Raw genomic sequence first — 18,333 nt, forward strand, 5'->3', positions numbered from 1 at the left:
GAATTTCTAATTCTTAATCTAAAATTCTAAAGAGAGATATGAGAAGTGATAGTTAGATTTGGTCTTAACTAAAATAATTTTAATATTAACCTGATTAAAATAATACAAATATCAATACCTTATTTCGCGATAGTTAATGATAAATTTATTGAATATATGAGTAATTATTATTTTATAAATATTCTTAATTTTTATTGACGAAAAATAGTCATAAAAAAATATTAGAATCGTATTGAAAGAATATTTATAAAAAAAAACTCATAAGGTTGGGTTATCTTCCATTTCATGCGTATATATATTATTTAGTTAGTGTTTTTTTGCTCAGAATATTATTTAGTTAGCTATTTTTTTTATTTCATTTGTGTTTAAGATACAATCTATAGTAAAACACACTATTTCTATTAGAAAATATTATAAATAAACTCATAAATAATTAAGGCTAAGTTACTTCAACCTTATATATTATTTAATTAATTAGTTTCACTACATTAGAGACCAAAATAATTAGTTGCAATAGTAACTAAATTAGAGATCATATTGAAAACTAAAACAAAAATTGGTTTCTAAATTAGTTTCTATTATTGTTAAATAATTTCTAAATTGATATCTAATTAGCAACCAAAGTTTTAGAGACTAAATTTAGAAACTAAATAATTGGTAGTTAAAATCTTGGTCGCTAATTAAATACCAATTTAGAAACTATTTAACAATAATAGAAACTAATTTAGAAATCAATTGTTATTTTAGTTTCTAAAATGGTCTCTAATTTAGTTACTATTGCAACTAATTATTTTAGTTTCTAAAAATTGGTTTTTATTTAATGTTATTCTTGTAATGTTTAGTTTATTTCATTATTTTTTTTAAGACACAATCCATAATCACTGTAAAACACACTATTTAATTAAAAATTTAGAATTCAAACTAAAGTAAAGCCTTCATTGACTTGTGAAATAAAATAAAAGTATTTACAGCAAAGTCCTTGTCACCCATACAAAATACAAATTACCTTGCGCTGGACAAGACATATTATAGCTAAGATCGAAAAGCAATTAATTTATTAATTACTAAAATGTCATTATATAACTTAATCTTGGCTAATGGCACATGAATCATGACCACCCTAAAGTGGGACCTCCAATAATTCAATAATATACATAATATTTTAAAAGATTACAAAATATTAATACATTTATACTCACATTGTTGGCTTTAACATATACGGAGAATATTAAAAAAACTCTTTAGTTTAATTGGTTTGTCATTATTGAAATTTCATACCTTAATTAAGTGTTTTCTTTGAACTGTTCTTAACTTTATTATTGTTTGAAAGTTATAAAGAATCAAGAAAATAAATATAAGATTGATATTCTTGATTTCTTTATTTATATATTAGAATAATAACATAACATAATAATTGAATAATATAAATGAAGGATTAAACTTGTTACGTTCAATCCACAAGACAATCATGAAATAAAAATTAATTTTAGAAACAAAAATTAATTAGTTGTTATATGAACTAAATTAAAGACTAAAAAAAAATTTGGTTTCTAAATTAATTTTTATTATTGTTAAATAGTTTCTAATTGGTATCTAATTAACTACCAATGTTTTAACTACCATTTATTTAGATTCTAAATTTGGTAGCAAAAACCTTGGTAACTAATTAGATACTAATTTAGAAACCATTTAACCATAATAGAAATTAATTTAGAAACGAAAAGTTTTTTTAGTTTTTAAAATGGTCTTTAATTTAGTCACTATAATAACTAATTATTTTTTATCTCTAAAATTGATTTTTATTTCATGATTTTCCTGTAGTGACACCTTCTCATGCTTAGGCTACCAATCTGTATGTGAGACTATATATTATAAGTGGTTCGATAACGGTCCAACAAAAGTGACATAATAAATCTAACAAATAATCGTTAGAATAGACTAAAAAAATGACTCTGATACTATCTTAAGAATAAAGAAAATAAATATAGAATTGATATCGAATAAAATATTGTTAGACTCGTTACATTCAACTGTTAGACTGTACACATATTCTATAAAAGTATGTAAATATTGTTCTTCTGCTCAAGCTTCAAAATCATAGTCCAATTTGAAGCAGTAGTTAGCAAAACCAATAATTAAGAGAGACATCACAGTGAATGGGGGGTTCTGAAGAACAACATCCTAGGCTTCCTGTTCTAGATTTCAGCACAGAAGAGTTGAAGCCAGGGAGCGATTCCTGGTTAGAAAGATGCAGAAGTGTGCGCAAAGCATTTGAAGAACATGGTTGCTTTGTAGCTGTGTATGATAAAGTTTGTGATGAGCTACGAAATGATGTATTCTGCTCCATGAAGGAGCTGTTCGATCTCTCAGTTGAAACCAAAAGAAGAAACACATATGAGGGTGCACCCTTGAAAGGCTACGTTGGACAACACCCCAAGATTCCCCTCCACCAAAGCATGGGTATAGACCAGGGAACAACCCTAGAGGGAATTCAAAGTTTTGCCCACAAAATGTGGCCAAAAGGCAATGATCAGTTTTGGTACATACCCATCTAATTTCTTCCTTCACTCAATTATTTTATCTTATCATATTTTTATTTTTCAGATTGGTGTCTTGATCCGTGTACTTGTTTGTTTTTTATTAAAAACCTATGATACTGAGTTACCGAGTGGATTTTGTGGTGTTTTCTTTAGTTGTTCTGTTGGTTTTGAGTTGACATTTTTGATAAGTTTATAAGATCTCTCTTTTGAAAAGAGTTATTTTGTAAAAAGGTTGGACCATTTCTAAACTGTTTCATTTTTTTTTTCTTGTCGATAAAAAAAATCATTAGAAAGATAAGAAAAACTTTATTTATAGTCTTTTCATTATTATATACTAAAGTGGTTTTACTAACTTTTGTTGTTGTGGATTGATGTAGTAAACATATAATTGAGTATGCAAAGGTAGCAGAAGAACTGGATGGGAAGGTGGCGAGAATGATATTTGAAAGTTATGGTCTTTCAGAGTACTATGAGTCATACATAGGGTCTACAAGTTATCTCCTCAGGCTTTTGAAACACACAGCACCAGAAGAGGTTGAGCCTCAACTGGGTTTTTTGGCTCACACTGACAAGAGCTTCACCACAATTCTTCATCAAAATCATGTCAATGCACTCATGGTGGAGACAAGGAATGGTGTCTGGATTGATGTTGATTTCTCTTCAACAAATTCCTTTGTTGTCATGGCTGGTGATGCACTCATGGTGAGAACAAAACTAAATATTGTTACTTCATACTAGTCGATTTTGATAAAAAAAAAACTATATTAAATGATATATTTGTTGGTGTAAGCAAAATTGATATCATTTAATTTATTTTATTATGTTGGAGATCGTATATTGACTACGGATTATGATATTTCATAGTATATAAATGAGTGCAAGAGATTGAGTTAGGTTTAAACTCGACTTTTTAATATGGTATCATAACCATCTCGAGTCTATTGTAGCGATGGTTTGTTGGATTTATCAGACCACCCGCTATCAGACCGTTATTGGATCACCCATAATATATAGTTTCATGCACGAGTTGGTAGTCTCAGCGTGAGTAAAGATTAAAGATCCCGCATCAACTAAAAATTATGACATTTCATAGTATATAGGTAGATACAAACCTCATCTTATAAGTTAGTTTTATGAGGTTGAATATACTCTAAAGGAAGTTTTAGTAGTTTTTGTAATTATACTTCAGAAAGTTTTTAACTATAAAAAAGAAAATGTGGGGAATATATTGAGACTAGAGAAGTTGAATAATGCAGGCTTGGAGCAATGACAGAATACAGTCCCCTAATCATAAGGTTGTGATGAAGAATGGGGAGGACACAAGGTACTCTCTTGGTCTGTTTGCCTTCTACAAAGGAATTATGAAAGTGCCAGAAGAGCTTATTGATGAAGAACACCCAGTGCACTATAAGCCCTTTGATCATCTTGGATTACTAAACTTTTACAGTGCTAATATGAAAGCTTATTGTGGCGTTTGAAGAAAAGCTTTGCCTAGGTTAAACTTTCACCAAACTATGTGTTATATGTATTTCATATTTGGAAATAGCTTCACTGCACTTTGGATTCTCATGTTTGATTTTTGTATTTTCTCTGTTACGTCTTCTTCATTTGGCTTCTATTGCTATACATGTGTTGTCTCAAAACTATGTTGGATTTTAATGAAAGTGAATCAATGTATGGATTTGAAATGGGATAGAAAAATCCGAGAACCCTAAATGAAAAACACATGTTAAGGATAATTTATTATAAAAATTCCTCTACAGACAAAATTAGGTGCACCTTGAAATTATAATTAACATTGGAATTTTAAATAATAGTCATATACTAACAAAACATCATCTAGTTAAAAATGTTATCATTAAGACATTTAAATAATTATATGTTATAAAAAAATATGCTCTATATGATCGCATAATTATGAAATATTTTACATCATCTATGGTATTGATCATTTCCCTCTTTCTTTTAGCGTTAAGCGTTAAGTTATTCAGTACTCATGTAATTTATTTTTAATATTTATTAAAATAAATATTGATTTTGTTAGAATTAATTTATTTAATTTTAATATTTGTTAATGTGATTATAATTAATGGATAATTTTAATATAAAATAGATAAATTGCATTGTAACATTTTTTTATTAATAAATATATAGTCACTTGGTTATCATAACAAAACTAATTTTAGAGATAAAAAGTAATTAATTACTATATTAATTAAAAGTAAGCGACACAAATAGGAGTGAAAAGTTAGTCTAATCTGTTTTGACTCGACTCCCTGTTGGTCCACCAAAAGCGATCGAGTCGGGCTAACCCATATCTAGGCTATACATATTTAAATTTGTAATCCGTCACTTTTATAATTTTTGTTTTGTATTTGTGGCTTGATAAGTTGACGATTTTAAAAGGTTAATCCGTTTCATCTAAATGAAGATGGATTGGTGGGTCGATCCACCGGGTTCAATCCATTTTGTCACCCCTAATCTCAAACAACAAGGTCTAGTTTCTAAAATTAAGGAAAAACTCATCATTAGACTTCTAGGAAACACATGTGTTACATGGAAATGGTAAAAGTCATGGGAAGTAACTATAATGACATTTACAAATTGAGAGCTTTTATATTTCTTTTTCTAATTCTTTCAACATATCTCTTATTTATTTCCTTGAGATCTTCACTTTCAATATAATTTTAGAATTCTTTCGAGAATTAAGATTTTAGTTGTTTTTTATAAAATAAAAATAAAATAATAAAGAGTATTTCGAGATAATTCAATTCTTATACAACAAATCCTAAGAATAGTGTCAACTTTTACATGTCCATCTTAATAAAACATAAAAAATAATAACTCTTCAAGCACCTGCAAATTTAAAATTTCATAAAAACATTACATCACATTCAAAACCTGACTGTTTCTTCCTGCACCTCCATATCTTCTTCTGGCACCTCCATACACAACATGAAAATACAATTGTATCCTTCTTGTGCCACCCCCATAGAATAGCTTCCGAATTATGTAATCCGGAAACGCATTTGAAAAAAGACTTCCGAATTATATAATCCAGAAACTAATTACAAATTTGAAAAATGACTTCCGGATTATGTAATCCGAAATATTAAAGAGGGGCATTTTTGGAAATACGAAAATCTATGGAGGTGAGAGAAGAAGGTATGGAGGTGCAGGAAGAAGCAACCTCAAAACCTTGGTCTACATTCCAAAAAAAAACATTTTAAACAGAACCAAAAGAACCTCATACAAAAGCCCAAACCACAAACAGGTTCTCAAACCACTTTCATCTTTTAATTTCAACAAATCTTTTTTTCTTCCTTCATAGTGATTCTTCTCTCCTAGTAGATCAATCCAGGATCCAGGAACTAACATTCTAGTATTTATTTCTTGACAAAAGTTATATTTTCAAGAGTTTCTCATTTTAATTCTTGAAATGAATTTATACAATCAACCTTATGACATAAAATTTAGTGTAAATAAATGAATGGACCGATTTAAGATGTAGCAACACACTGAAATAATATTCATTTAAACATGCCATAGTTATACAAATAAAAGGGTCTTCAACTCCCTCGTAAGATACATAGATTGTGTGAAATTAAATACCACAATAAGCTTTGATACGACTTGTACATTTGACGGCTTCTTCTGTGAAACGAAAACCAACATACGAATAATGGTCGAATGGCTTATAGCGTATTGGATGTTCTTCATCGACTAAATCCTCCAATGTCTGCACCATCTTAGTACTGTACGAAAGAAGTCCTAAGGAGTACCTTGTTACTTTTGAGTTCAAGATGACACGATGTTCACAAGCTCGAATCCTTTCACTGCTCCATACCTACGCAAATAATTAGTAAATCAATTAATGCACACAAGTCAAATGTTATGCAAAATGGAATCCAAGACTAAATAATGAAAAAAAGCTCAATATATAAACTTTCAAATATATTTTAGGGTATATAATCATCTTTTGCTTATGAACAGTTTTTAGGGTTTTTTTTAATCAACAAAGAATAAATAAAATAAAATGAGACACTTCAGGAGTGTTCCAACCCTTATACAAAACTCCAAAAACAAGTTTTCTAACACTCTACTAACTAATGATCCAACAAACATTGCACTACAGATCAAAATAAAATTTCAGTACAAGATCAAGTTTTTAGGATAATCTAACTTTTATATAAAACAACATAAACTTCCAAAGTATTCTAAAAAAATGACAACTTTAACATCCAACTAACAATACACCTGCAAACACCAAACTATCCATAAAGAAACTAACCAACAATACTAAAACATCATTTAATCAAATTCATACAAACTAGAAGATCAAGAAATCAATCATAATAAGAAACATAGATCGAAGATATCTACAATTAGACCTTTAATTGAACCAAAATAAATATTTTTTAACATCAATCACACCACTTTAAAAATAAAATTATTCTCTTGACTCCAAGTCTCACTTATTACAACAATCCAAATGTGGAACAATTTAATTACTAAAAACATCTATATTATTTGTTTAAATAGTTTGTGTATACATAATCCAATATTTTGGGAAGGGTGTGGAATTTTCTTTTAGATTCATCAAATTAAACTTGAAATTAAAGAGCAAATGTATACTACGATCTTGTAAACCAATAAGATTTAGACTAACGCATCATACAATTTAAACAAAGGAGCAAAATCAAGATAAAACTAAGAAATATCAGTTTTGATAAGAAGGACCAGACAAAATCGAGAAGTAAACGAGAAGAACCAAATAACATTGATAAAATACTAGAAAAAACTAAGAAGTATCAGTCTTAAAAAAAAAACAAATAAGATAAAAAATTGTGAGACAATATATAATGTTAATATATAATGTTTATGTAATCAATCAAATAACAATAAATATCTAAAACTAATAATCTTACAGCAAATAAATCAACATTAAGAATGACCTGATCAATTCTAAAGATCCCATAGTTAAAGATCCATTAAGAATAATAGTATAAATGAACAACTATATCAAGACATTTATTACTGATATGATAATACTGACTTCAGTATCAGATGTAAAACTTCCAGATACCTTGAGACTAAGTAAGAGATCAAGTGATTTTAGAGTAATCCTCAGACTTTTTAAGAATAATTTTGTTATCTAGGAAACTAAATTGTCATATTTCCACACCAAAATATTGATTGAGGAGTGATAGAAGCTTACCATAAATGCATCACCAGCAATGACACAAAACAAAGGTGAGGCATCAATACCAAACCATTCTCCATCTTTCAATTGAACTTCCAATCCGTCTACCCTCTGATGCAATATGGTTATGAAGGTTGAGTCCGTATGAGAATTCACCCCCACATTGCTCTCATCCACCGCAGGTATCTTATATTTGTAGCTTCGAAAACTATAATCCGTTGATTCCAGGAACATCTCGCATTTCACCTTGTCCAACCCATAGCTATCAAACACCATTCTCTTCACGCTTTGGTCCAGCTCTTGTAACAACTTTGCATACTCGTTCACACTTTCACTGATAAGAGAGATAAAAGTAGTTAATAACCTTGATTATATTATAAGTTTTTTCTTTATCAACAATAATAAATAAGTATGGATCAAGAATCTCCAAAACCAGAAAATCAGCAAGCTATAACCAAATATAAATCGTGATTACATGTAAGTGATATAAGTAAAAGTGTGGATGATAATAAGTACCACAATTGATGATTTCCTGTTGGCCACATAACGCGTGAGAATTTTTGGCAATCTTGAATGTTGGATGGATTGTGAATGGCAAAGGATTCGAATAGAGGGGATGTGGGTACTTGTCCAGTGTAGCCATGGTTGGGTTTGTCACTGGTTTTTCTCCTTTTGGTTTCCACAGGGAGACCAAAGAGTTGTTCCATAGCAGAGAAAAGGGAGTTGAGAAGCTTTGGAGTAACCTTGTTGAAGTTTGCAAGGAAACAACCGTGATCCTCAAAGCCTCTACGCACCATTTGACATGCTGCAAGCCATGTATCAGTGCCAGGCTTCATGTTTTCAGTGGAGAAGTCAACAACAGGAAGAGGATATTCACACATCATCCTAATTCACACCTTTCAAAAGATTAAGTTATGAGATCTTTTTATGCACTGAGAATAATTTCTCTCTGAGTCTGTAGATTGGTTGTAGGATTCTGGCTAGAGTCTTAAGAGTTTCTTACCTTTTTTCTCTGGAGTTCTTGGTCAAGTTCGTCCATGAAATTAAGAGTTCATTCCTTATGTAATAAAATAAAAAGTATACATATTTTTTAAACTGAAATAATATTATATTTTAAATACATATGTGTATTCTAAATTATATATTAAATTACTATATTTAAAATTAAATTAATTTTATTAATATAATTTAAACTGTTAACTAGAAGAATATTCCACCATTATATTCGCATGTATAATTGCTCCATGTCATTTTTATTTTATTTTTTCATGTGTTGTTGCACATTTGTATTAATATTTTTATTTTTATTTTAGATTTTTTTTCTCATGTCTATTTAAACTGCGATATTTATTATCATAGATGGAAACTTAATATACAATATATCTTTTTCTCTTTCCTTTTACTCATTTTTCTTATAAAGTTTTTATGTTAGATATATTATGCAACTTGACATATCAGTTAGGCTGACATCACAAGTAACAATAATCATCTGTCATCATATGAAAAAATTATTATTAAAATGAGTAGCCATAAACTTTATTTTTCCAGAGTAATTAAGACAAGTGTTCCACCAATCCCGAAACATCCATGAAATCTTAGTCCTAGCACTAAATGCACCACTAACCAAGACATAATCACATCCAAATTATACATTAGTAAGATTCATCTTTTGAGCTTCCTTCATAACATATATAACTCCGTAAAACCAAACAATTTCTTTTTAGACATCCTGCTTTTGTCTTATATGTTAGGTGTGATAATTTATTAACTTATCTACCATTTTATAAGTTTGATCTTTGATGTTTAAACCTAAAAACTTCTAGTTTTACACATCTCCCATTTTTATTTCCAATAGTTTCTCTTGTTTATGGTAAAAAAATCCAATGCATGGCTACGTGAATTTATATATATTCAAAAATAAATTATTAAATAAAAATTATTATAAAATTTTATTCATAAATATATTAAATTTTACACTACTTTAGTTGTTTTTCTACATTGTTTAAATATTATTACACTATATAAGATAGATTAAAATATAGAATTCTAAATTAATATTAAAAACTTAATTTTAATTATTATTCTGTATAAAGGATATTTCAAACTTACTAAAGGCATGAATTTAGTTTTGAAATTAATTAATAAGTATGTATCGAAATTAATTTAATATAATTCTTTTTACTTATAGTTTGTGTGTTCACGTATGTGAGTGTGAATAGTGTGTAGGCATGTATGTGTATGAAGACGTGTGAGCGTGTGTGCATGTATGGAGGTAAGGTGTGAAATTGTGGTAGCATGTGAACATGTTTATTTTTATATATAACTTATTGGTTGAAATATAATAACTCTAATACTATAATATATAATTTTCGGATTGATATATATTAAAAAATTACTTTAATTATACATAAAAAAATATTAGTTAATAATGTAATTTTTTTTACTGTATTACAATAAAATCATTTAATATCAACTAATTATAGAAACAATAAATAATTAATTATATAGTAATTAAGTTAGATATTATTTTATAAACTAAAAAATTATTGGTATCTAAATAATTTTTATTATTAATAAAAATCTATAAAATAATTTTTAAATTAATATCAAACAAACTTAGTTACTACAATAACTTTTTTTTTATCTTTACAATTAAATAATATTAAATAATTTTCTTATAGTACTAAATACTATAATTATCAATTTTCCACATATGTGTTATAATAACGGATATCAATTAGTAGAAATTTACTATGTATTAAATATTAATTAAATTAAACTGATAGTACAAAAATGTTAATTATTTTATTAATTAAACAAAATTCAATTACTTTCTATGTTGACGGGATAAAATTAACTAATTTTTTTATTTAAAATATACTTTTATGAAGGTCCACGTCTGTGATCAATGATTCTTGTAATTTTTTCAATTGTCGTCAATTGAGATAATTATTATATTTTTTCATCAATTTCTAGAAAATTATTCGTGCAATAATTTTTTAATACACATTAATATATATACGTCCAATGTTGTATCATTTTCTGGTCCCAGATTTTTAATATTATAGAATTATATCTCTAGTGATATCACTACTAATCAACACTTAGGACCACATTTGTTATAATCATTCATGATTTCAAACAAATCTTTGTTTTATTTCAAACATTTGAATTTTGATTACAAACAAATGAAGCTGCCAAATGCTAATTCATTTTAATAATTATTTAATATCCAATCAAATGCATTGATTTTCATTGCATTTGGCTCTTTCTTTCTTGGTCATATATATGGAAACCTAATTAACAAAACCATATATAATCTTTTTGGTGATGTTGGAAGGTCCATTTCATTGAACCTTGACCAATTAAGGGACCATAGAAAGATAACATTAATTTATTTTCATAATTTCAAAGCACTATTTGTGGGGTTTATTTTAGTTTAGAAAATTATGGGTTTCATCGATACATTTTCAAATTTGTCATGTCTATGTCCTTTTCTAGCTTTTTTATTTGATGCATCTCACCATTTTCATATACCCAAGTAAAATATTTTTATTAATTTAATTGTTTTCGTGTCTTTGATATTTTATTGATGACAAAATATTTTTTTTATCTACGAGTGTATTATTAAAATATATAGCCACAAGATATCCATGAGTTGCCTAAATTGTTTTTTTTTTTAAAAGAAAATGATATATTTTATTAATTTTGTTTCTCCGCCTAAATTATTATTTTCTGCTAAAAAATACTTATTTTATAATTATATATATATATACATATTAATTGACTAAAAAATAAATTACCAATTTCAGTATTATATTTCCAAATTCTAGACTTCAAATATACATTAATGGCATACATGTTTGGGTTGGATATTCTCTATCGCTTTTTGTTTGTTTGTTGGGTTATCCTCTTTACCCCTTTTATAACTTTGGTGGTTTCTAGTTTGTTTATGCATGATTGTGGCTTTTTTCCTCGTTTGGGAGTGGGTGTGTTGAAGATGTATACTACAATGTCTTGTTATGTTTATGAATTGAATCACCCTGAAGTGATTCTATTTATTTATTTATTATTGCTGATAAAAAAAAATATTACATTACTGAAGTGAAATTGGGATTAAATATGATAAATTATACATTTTTGTGAAAGTGAGATATTGGTTGTATTCTATTTTACCATCATAAAAATATAAATCTCTCGCAATATAAATTTATTGTTTTGTGTGTGAAATTAGGGTTAAATCTCATAAATAATATTTTACCAAAATACTCTATTTAGTAATGCATGTGTTCCAAGGATCCAATTTTTTTGTGCATTACAATTTTATATTAGACATTTTGATTCCCTAAGGTTACAATTTAACTCATTTCACATACCTCTCATAAAAAAATCATTGTTTTTTTATATCAAACTATTTAGTATAAACCCTCATTTTAGTCTTTAAGATTACGAGGGTGTTTCCCATATAGTTATTTTAAATTAGAAAAATGTCAAATAAATTTATAAAATTCAATCCCATTAGTTAAATTTCTCTTCTACCATTAGCCATCTACTTAGTCTATTAGCAAATGTGTAATGGACATATAGTTCGTGAGAAAATATTTCAAACCTTTCAAATACTTTGAAATTCCTAATATTTACATGTGATAGGAAAGTATAAATTCTTAATATTTTATTAAAATTATATAAGTAAATACTAGTACAAATAAATTTAGTCCTTTTGAAAAATAAATTTAAATAAATTGTATCACAATATAAATTTAAACTTAAAAACATAGTGATTCAAGCATTAAAATTTTATTGGTAGTTGAACTATTTGATCTCAAACAAAAATCTTATTTTCTTTCCAATAATTACACATAAACAACAGTCATCAATAATATAGTCAATTCAAGCATACAAGTATCTATCACCTTAATATAATAGATGTAAGAAAATATATATTGAAAAGGGGAATCAAATTAGAAATTGAGGTAAATAAAATCTGAAGATAAACAACTATATTTCTTTACCAAAATTTGCATATTTATCTAAGTTTTTTTTTTTTAAAATAAAAGTTTTTATGTTAGGTATCACGATGCAACTTAAGATCTCAGCTAAGCTGACACCTCAAGTAACAACGATCATTTGTCATCACATAAAAAAGTATTATTAAAAAAAAAATAGAAAAAAAATAGAAAAAATATGGGGGACTAGACCAAAACTCATATCTTAACAAAAACACGATACATAGGTAGACTATACGTATTCATAAAGAATTCTAAGAACAGAAGAGATGTAAGCCTATTATACTAATGAAAAGATTCTCTATGAATAAATCATAAATTAGCCAACTTATCAGCACACACATTCCTTTCACAAAAAATGAGTAACCCTAAACCTAATTTTCCCACAGTAATTAAGACAAACATTTCATCGATTACGAAGCATCCAAGGAACATTTGTTCTAGGAGTAAACGTAGCACAAACCAAAGCAGAATCACATTTCAGCCAGACATTAGTAAGCCTCATCTTTTGAGCTTCCTCCATAGCATGTATAACCCCATAAACCAGAGCCATATTTATCTAAGTTTATTACAATTTCCATTCATCCATTTATTTTCATATTTTGTTGTATCCAACATGAACAAAAACAAAGATGATGATCATCCTTTCAAAACCATATTTTGATATATACAGTATGAGCAAAACCCTGAAGCCTGCCATATTATATTTACTCTGGAGCCATGGTATACAAAATGTCTATGGTCTTGTATCTACACTCCTTTGCAGAGGATCAAGCAAAAGTTCCAACATGGCAATCAAACCCTACTACTCTAACAGCAGCAGATTTGATTCCAAAGTTCATTCTCACACTCCTCAAAGGGGAAGAGGGAGAAAATAAACCTGATGATGATGAAGCAGAAGAAGGAGAAGATGATGACTGAAAAACATGTTTTTCATATCCAAATTGTGCATCTTTGATCAAAGGGTTATCCACTCTCACAGGAGGAGAGCCAAGAAGAAATGGGGGTGAGGAAACATCTCCATCTTGGATCAAAGAAGTGATGTCTTGAAGTTCTGTCCCTGCTTTTGAATTTGACTCTTCACCTTGTTGGAAACATTTCCATCTCAATGACTTTGTTGAGATGCTGGCAAAAACCCTAACTCTTCTTGGTTTAGGACAAAGAACAATACCACTTGCATTGCCCTTCATTTCTTCAACACTTGCTAAAGAACTCAACTCAACATTATCATCGTTCATCTTTAGAAACAAATTAGGTTGTTCCACAGCAGATTTAGAAAACATCAATGTTTTTTTTTCTGGGTCATGCAAGACTTGAGAAATAGAAATCACCAACACAAGACATTGTTTTAAAGTGTCCATTGAAAAAGGTTTTCTGGTGTTCTGTTTAATAAAGTTAATGGTAACAAGTTAACAGCGAAATATTGAGTGAATTAGTTTAACATAAGAGATATAGTTGTATTCAAATTTCAAACCAAATATAGTTAAGCAAAATTAGAATATGACAGATATAAAGGACATTCATGGAACAAAGAAAATTGCAATTCATGACAACATTTTCTTATTGAGCCCACTTTTCAGAACATGTAGTAGTTTGAAATAGTAAACAGAGAAAGAAAATTTAAAAAAAAAATCGATGCACGAAAGGACTTATTATAATGTAATCATTTAATAATACATACATATAAGTTCGTTCATTTTATATGCAATTTCTTAATTTAATTTGTTTGATTGTCCTTCTGCTTTTATTATAATTTATTTCTAAAAGTAATCTATTTCTTGTATAAGTTAGTGATTAGTTTTTTTTCTAATATAACTTTAAAAAAAAATCATGAAATAGAAACCGACCAAATTAATTAGTTGCAACAGTAACTAAATTAGAAACCATTTTAGAAACTAAAAAAAAATTGGTTTCTAAATTAGTTTCTATTATTGTTAAATAGTTTCTAAATTTGTATCTAATTAGCAACCAAGGTTTTAACTACCAATTATTTAGTTTCTAAATTTGGTCTCTAAAACCTTGGTTGCTAATTAGATACCAATTTAAAAACTATTTAACAATAATAGAAACCAATTTAAAAACTATTTAACAATAATAGAAACTAATTTAGAAACCAATTTTTTTTTTAGTTTCTAAAATGATCTCTAATTTAGTTACTATGGTAACTAATTATTTTGGTTTTTAAAAATTAATTTCTATTTAATGATTTTCTTGTAATGTTTTCTAACTTTTAAAAATGTGTATATGAATATAAATTATTGTTAGAAATTAACCTACTTGTGTTTTTTAAGCCCATTTCCATTTCAATCCAAAATCTAAAAAGTATATATTTTCTCAGGTAATTTCTCTCAACACCGTATCAATTCTAACATGCGTCCAATCTTCTATTGAAAATGACAAAAATCTCCTAATCTCCTATTGAAAAAGACAAAATTACTTCTTTTAAATGTCGAAAAAAACCTTACATAAAAGAAGGGGGTAAATAACAATTACTTCTGGAACCTTTTATCCAGAAATATTCTGAGCACATTTTTTAAATTCCATAATTTTTTATCTGAAATGTATTTTTAATTTTGTTGTTCCAGATTTTTTATTTTTGAATTATATTTACTATTTTGAATTTTCAAATTCGGAATAAGGATAATTTTGGAAATTTGTAAAAATAATAGGGTGCAGGTTAAAAATTGATATGATGTATGAAGAAATTGCCATTTTCTTATTTTTACATGGGCCAAACCCATAAAAACCTTTTTTCTATAAGAGGAAAATTCTTCCAGCACCCCGTTTTTTCCACTTGCAGCCCCATATTTTTAAAAATATTAAATTTATCTTTCTAAATATTAGTTTAGGAATTGCTGTGTTGGATGCTTTTAGTTTGTTGTGAAGATTTTAGTAAAGTTTAGTGGCATTTGAAAGAACTTATACTTAATGTAATTAATTTACCTTTTAAACTATTGTTGAAAATTTCACCAACTAAAGATAAACACATTTATATAGTATATAAATAAGTGAAAATCCGATTTTATGAGCCGATTTTGTAAGATTGATTTGGACTTAAAGTTCACTTGTTAATATGGTATCAGAGTCATTTAAAATGAAAAATTATTCCTCCACCTTTGTACCTTCCCTTGTGCCTCCATATGAAAAAATAACCTTAGTTGCACATTTACAGTCTCATATCTACTTTACATTCGTAACACTTTCATTATCCTTCATTTACAATAAATACGTGTGAGAGAATTGACAAGAAGATTTACAATTTCATCATTCCTTTATAACGTGGTATTTTAATTTAGTTAATTTTTTATTGCATACAGATATTTTATTTCTCAAATTTTCAATTTTATTATATATGTATCCTACAGAGAAAAACGTTAAGCAAGGTTTTATCGTGAAAGAATTTTCTTTTTTGCATAAAAGAAATGTATTTCGTTATCTCATACAGTAAGCACGACGTTACAGATTTATTGAATATTTAATTTTTTCATTAAGAATTATTGAAAAGTCTAATGAATTAATCATGACCATTTTAATTTGTAAAATTATTGAGTGGTCCAGGAATATTTATTGGTTATTGTATAATGAAGTTGTCATGTAAATAATTTTAAATTTTTGCTCGTGAGGACCATTTTTATTTCAAAATACCATTAATCAGCAACTCACAAATAGGTTGAAGAAGAAAATACAAAATTCCCTTCTTCTCTTCATATCATGCCAAATTCTCCTTTTTATTTTATTTTATTTTGCTGAATATTGTGTCTTTGTTCTATACCTGCTCATAACACATCAGAATAGGTGGCAAATAAGGTGATTAAAATTTAAGACACCTTCATAATATATTAACTATAATAAAGTTTTTATACTATTTAATCTAATGTAAAATATTGTTGTATACCATTTCCTCATACCATAGTCTCAACATATTCTGGTGGTTTTATTAACAAAAATAGTCGACTATGAACTAAAACCTTTTAATAATCAGATTTATACGATTAATAAATTTGATTTGGATCGTCTCCATCAATATTTAGATTATCTTTGTCTTGGTTTTATTGTATTTTTGTATACTTTTTATCATTTAGTTTGCACTGTGAAATATATTTTATTTTATATAGTTTTGAAATAAATTTTATTTGTGTTGATTATTAATTTTGTTGAATGTATTGAATTGTCTTATAAGTTTGTATTTTCATTGAGATATGTCTACCCAATAACACATAAATTTAAATAGAAAAGTAAATATACGAAAATGATTATATTAAGAATTGAATTTTGAGTCCAACACACCTTAAAATCAGTTTATAAGATGATGTTTGCACTCACTTATATATTATGAAATGTCATTATTTCTAGTCGGATCTCTAACACATTCTCCTCGCGTCAAAGTTCGTCAACTCATGTGTGGAACTATATTATAAATAGTCCAATATTGACATTATAACGGGTGATCTAATTAGTCCAACAAATTCTTGTTAGAATAAATTCTTATATCATATTAAAAAGTGAACTTTAAGTTTAACTCAATCTTATAAAACTGACTCAGTTTCTACTAATTTATATAGTATAAAATATATGTACCTGTGTGGATGTCAGGGCCTGAGTAATATTGATCCACATCGATACACAATTGGTGTCGTGTCGGTAGCTATATGATTCTTTGAGTCTTTCTTCCTTCTCGCGCACGTTCGTCTGGTCGGCGGGGTACCTGCGATTGCACTCCGACGCTCAAGTCAGTGCTAGTATTTTGTTAAGTCTTTCCTATCATGAAAAAACGTACCTTTCCCCCTCTCATAAGTTCCTTTTATAGGTTAACTTGGGCTTAGGTTTGTCTGGGCCAGGTAACCGGTTACTAAAGACATGCATAGTGGTCTCTTGGTCGTGTGTAGTGGCTTCCTGAAATCAAGGAAGTGCTTCTCGAAGTGTCTTTGACTTATTCAACGCTAGTTGTAACCGTTCCATGCCACGTATTTATTGTATTTGGTTATTTAATGTGCAACCTTCGGTCGTCCGGGACCGACCGATACAATATCATTATCTCTAGTTAATATGAAACATAGATAACATTTATTATATATTTAGTATATATAATATCAGTTCGCACTATTATTAAAAAGTATAAAATTAATGACAACTAAAAGAATTATAATTCTAAAACCATCCACGAAGAGGATTTTAAAGAGTCATTAGAACTGTTTTCTAGTAACAGGAAGCCTCTGAGATCAATTTAAATGTGAATGGTGAAAATGATGAAGATCTTATATCCATTGATTGTTGAATTCAACTAATGCAAACAAATTTATTTTGTTATATCGTAGGATAACACATGACGTTATACATTTCTTGAAGATTTATTTTTTTATTACCAATTATTGTAAAGTAAACTAAATAAATGAATTAATTGAGAAGCATCTTAATTTGTAAAGTTATTTAGTGGTCCAGGAATATTTATAAAGAAGTTGCTATCCAAATAATTTGAATGTTACGTGTTAATGACCATTTTGTTTTTGTTTAAAAAACATTATCAAAGGCAGCACTAAAATAGGTTCAATCACAAAATACAAACTTTTCTTCATCCCTTTCCATA

General features: G+C 27.8%; 3 protein-coding genes across 3 annotated transcripts; 1 reads left to right on the forward strand and 2 right to left on the reverse strand.

Moving 5' to 3' along the window:
* The first annotated feature begins 2,007 nt into the window (after positions 1 to 2,007).
* On the forward strand, positions 2,008 to 4,241 carry LOC137830523 (probable 2-oxoglutarate-dependent dioxygenase AOP1). The gene is made up of 3 exons (XM_068637928.1): positions 2,008 to 2,539; positions 2,918 to 3,242; positions 3,797 to 4,241. Exons 1-3 carry the CDS (start codon positions 2,157 to 2,159, stop codon positions 4,016 to 4,018), a joined length of 930 nt encoding a protein of 309 aa, XP_068494029.1. The 5' UTR covers positions 2,008 to 2,156; the 3' UTR covers positions 4,019 to 4,241.
* Positions 4,242 to 6,039: 1,798 nt separating this feature from the next.
* Positions 6,040 to 8,805, reverse strand: LOC137830524 (probable 2-oxoglutarate-dependent dioxygenase AOP1). The gene is made up of 3 exons (XM_068637930.1): positions 8,260 to 8,805; positions 7,759 to 8,077; positions 6,040 to 6,387 (listed from the first exon to the last, which is right to left on the reverse strand). Exons 1-3 carry the CDS (start codon positions 8,625 to 8,627, stop codon positions 6,145 to 6,147), a joined length of 930 nt encoding a protein of 309 aa, XP_068494031.1. The 5' UTR covers positions 8,628 to 8,805; the 3' UTR covers positions 6,040 to 6,144.
* A 4,714-nt stretch (positions 8,806 to 13,519) lies between these two features.
* On the reverse strand, positions 13,520 to 13,987 carry LOC137829460 (uncharacterized). Its single transcript, XM_068636262.1, has one exon. It carries the CDS (start codon positions 13,985 to 13,987, stop codon positions 13,520 to 13,522), a length of 468 nt encoding a protein of 155 aa, XP_068492363.1.
* Between the last annotated feature and the right edge of the window lie 4,346 nt (positions 13,988 to 18,333).

The sequence above is a fragment of the Phaseolus vulgaris genome, chromosome 7 (genome assembly GCF_000499845.2).
Source record: "Phaseolus vulgaris cultivar G19833 chromosome 7, P. vulgaris v2.0, whole genome shotgun sequence".
NCBI lineage: Eukaryota > Viridiplantae > Streptophyta > Magnoliopsida > Fabales > Fabaceae > Phaseolus > Phaseolus vulgaris.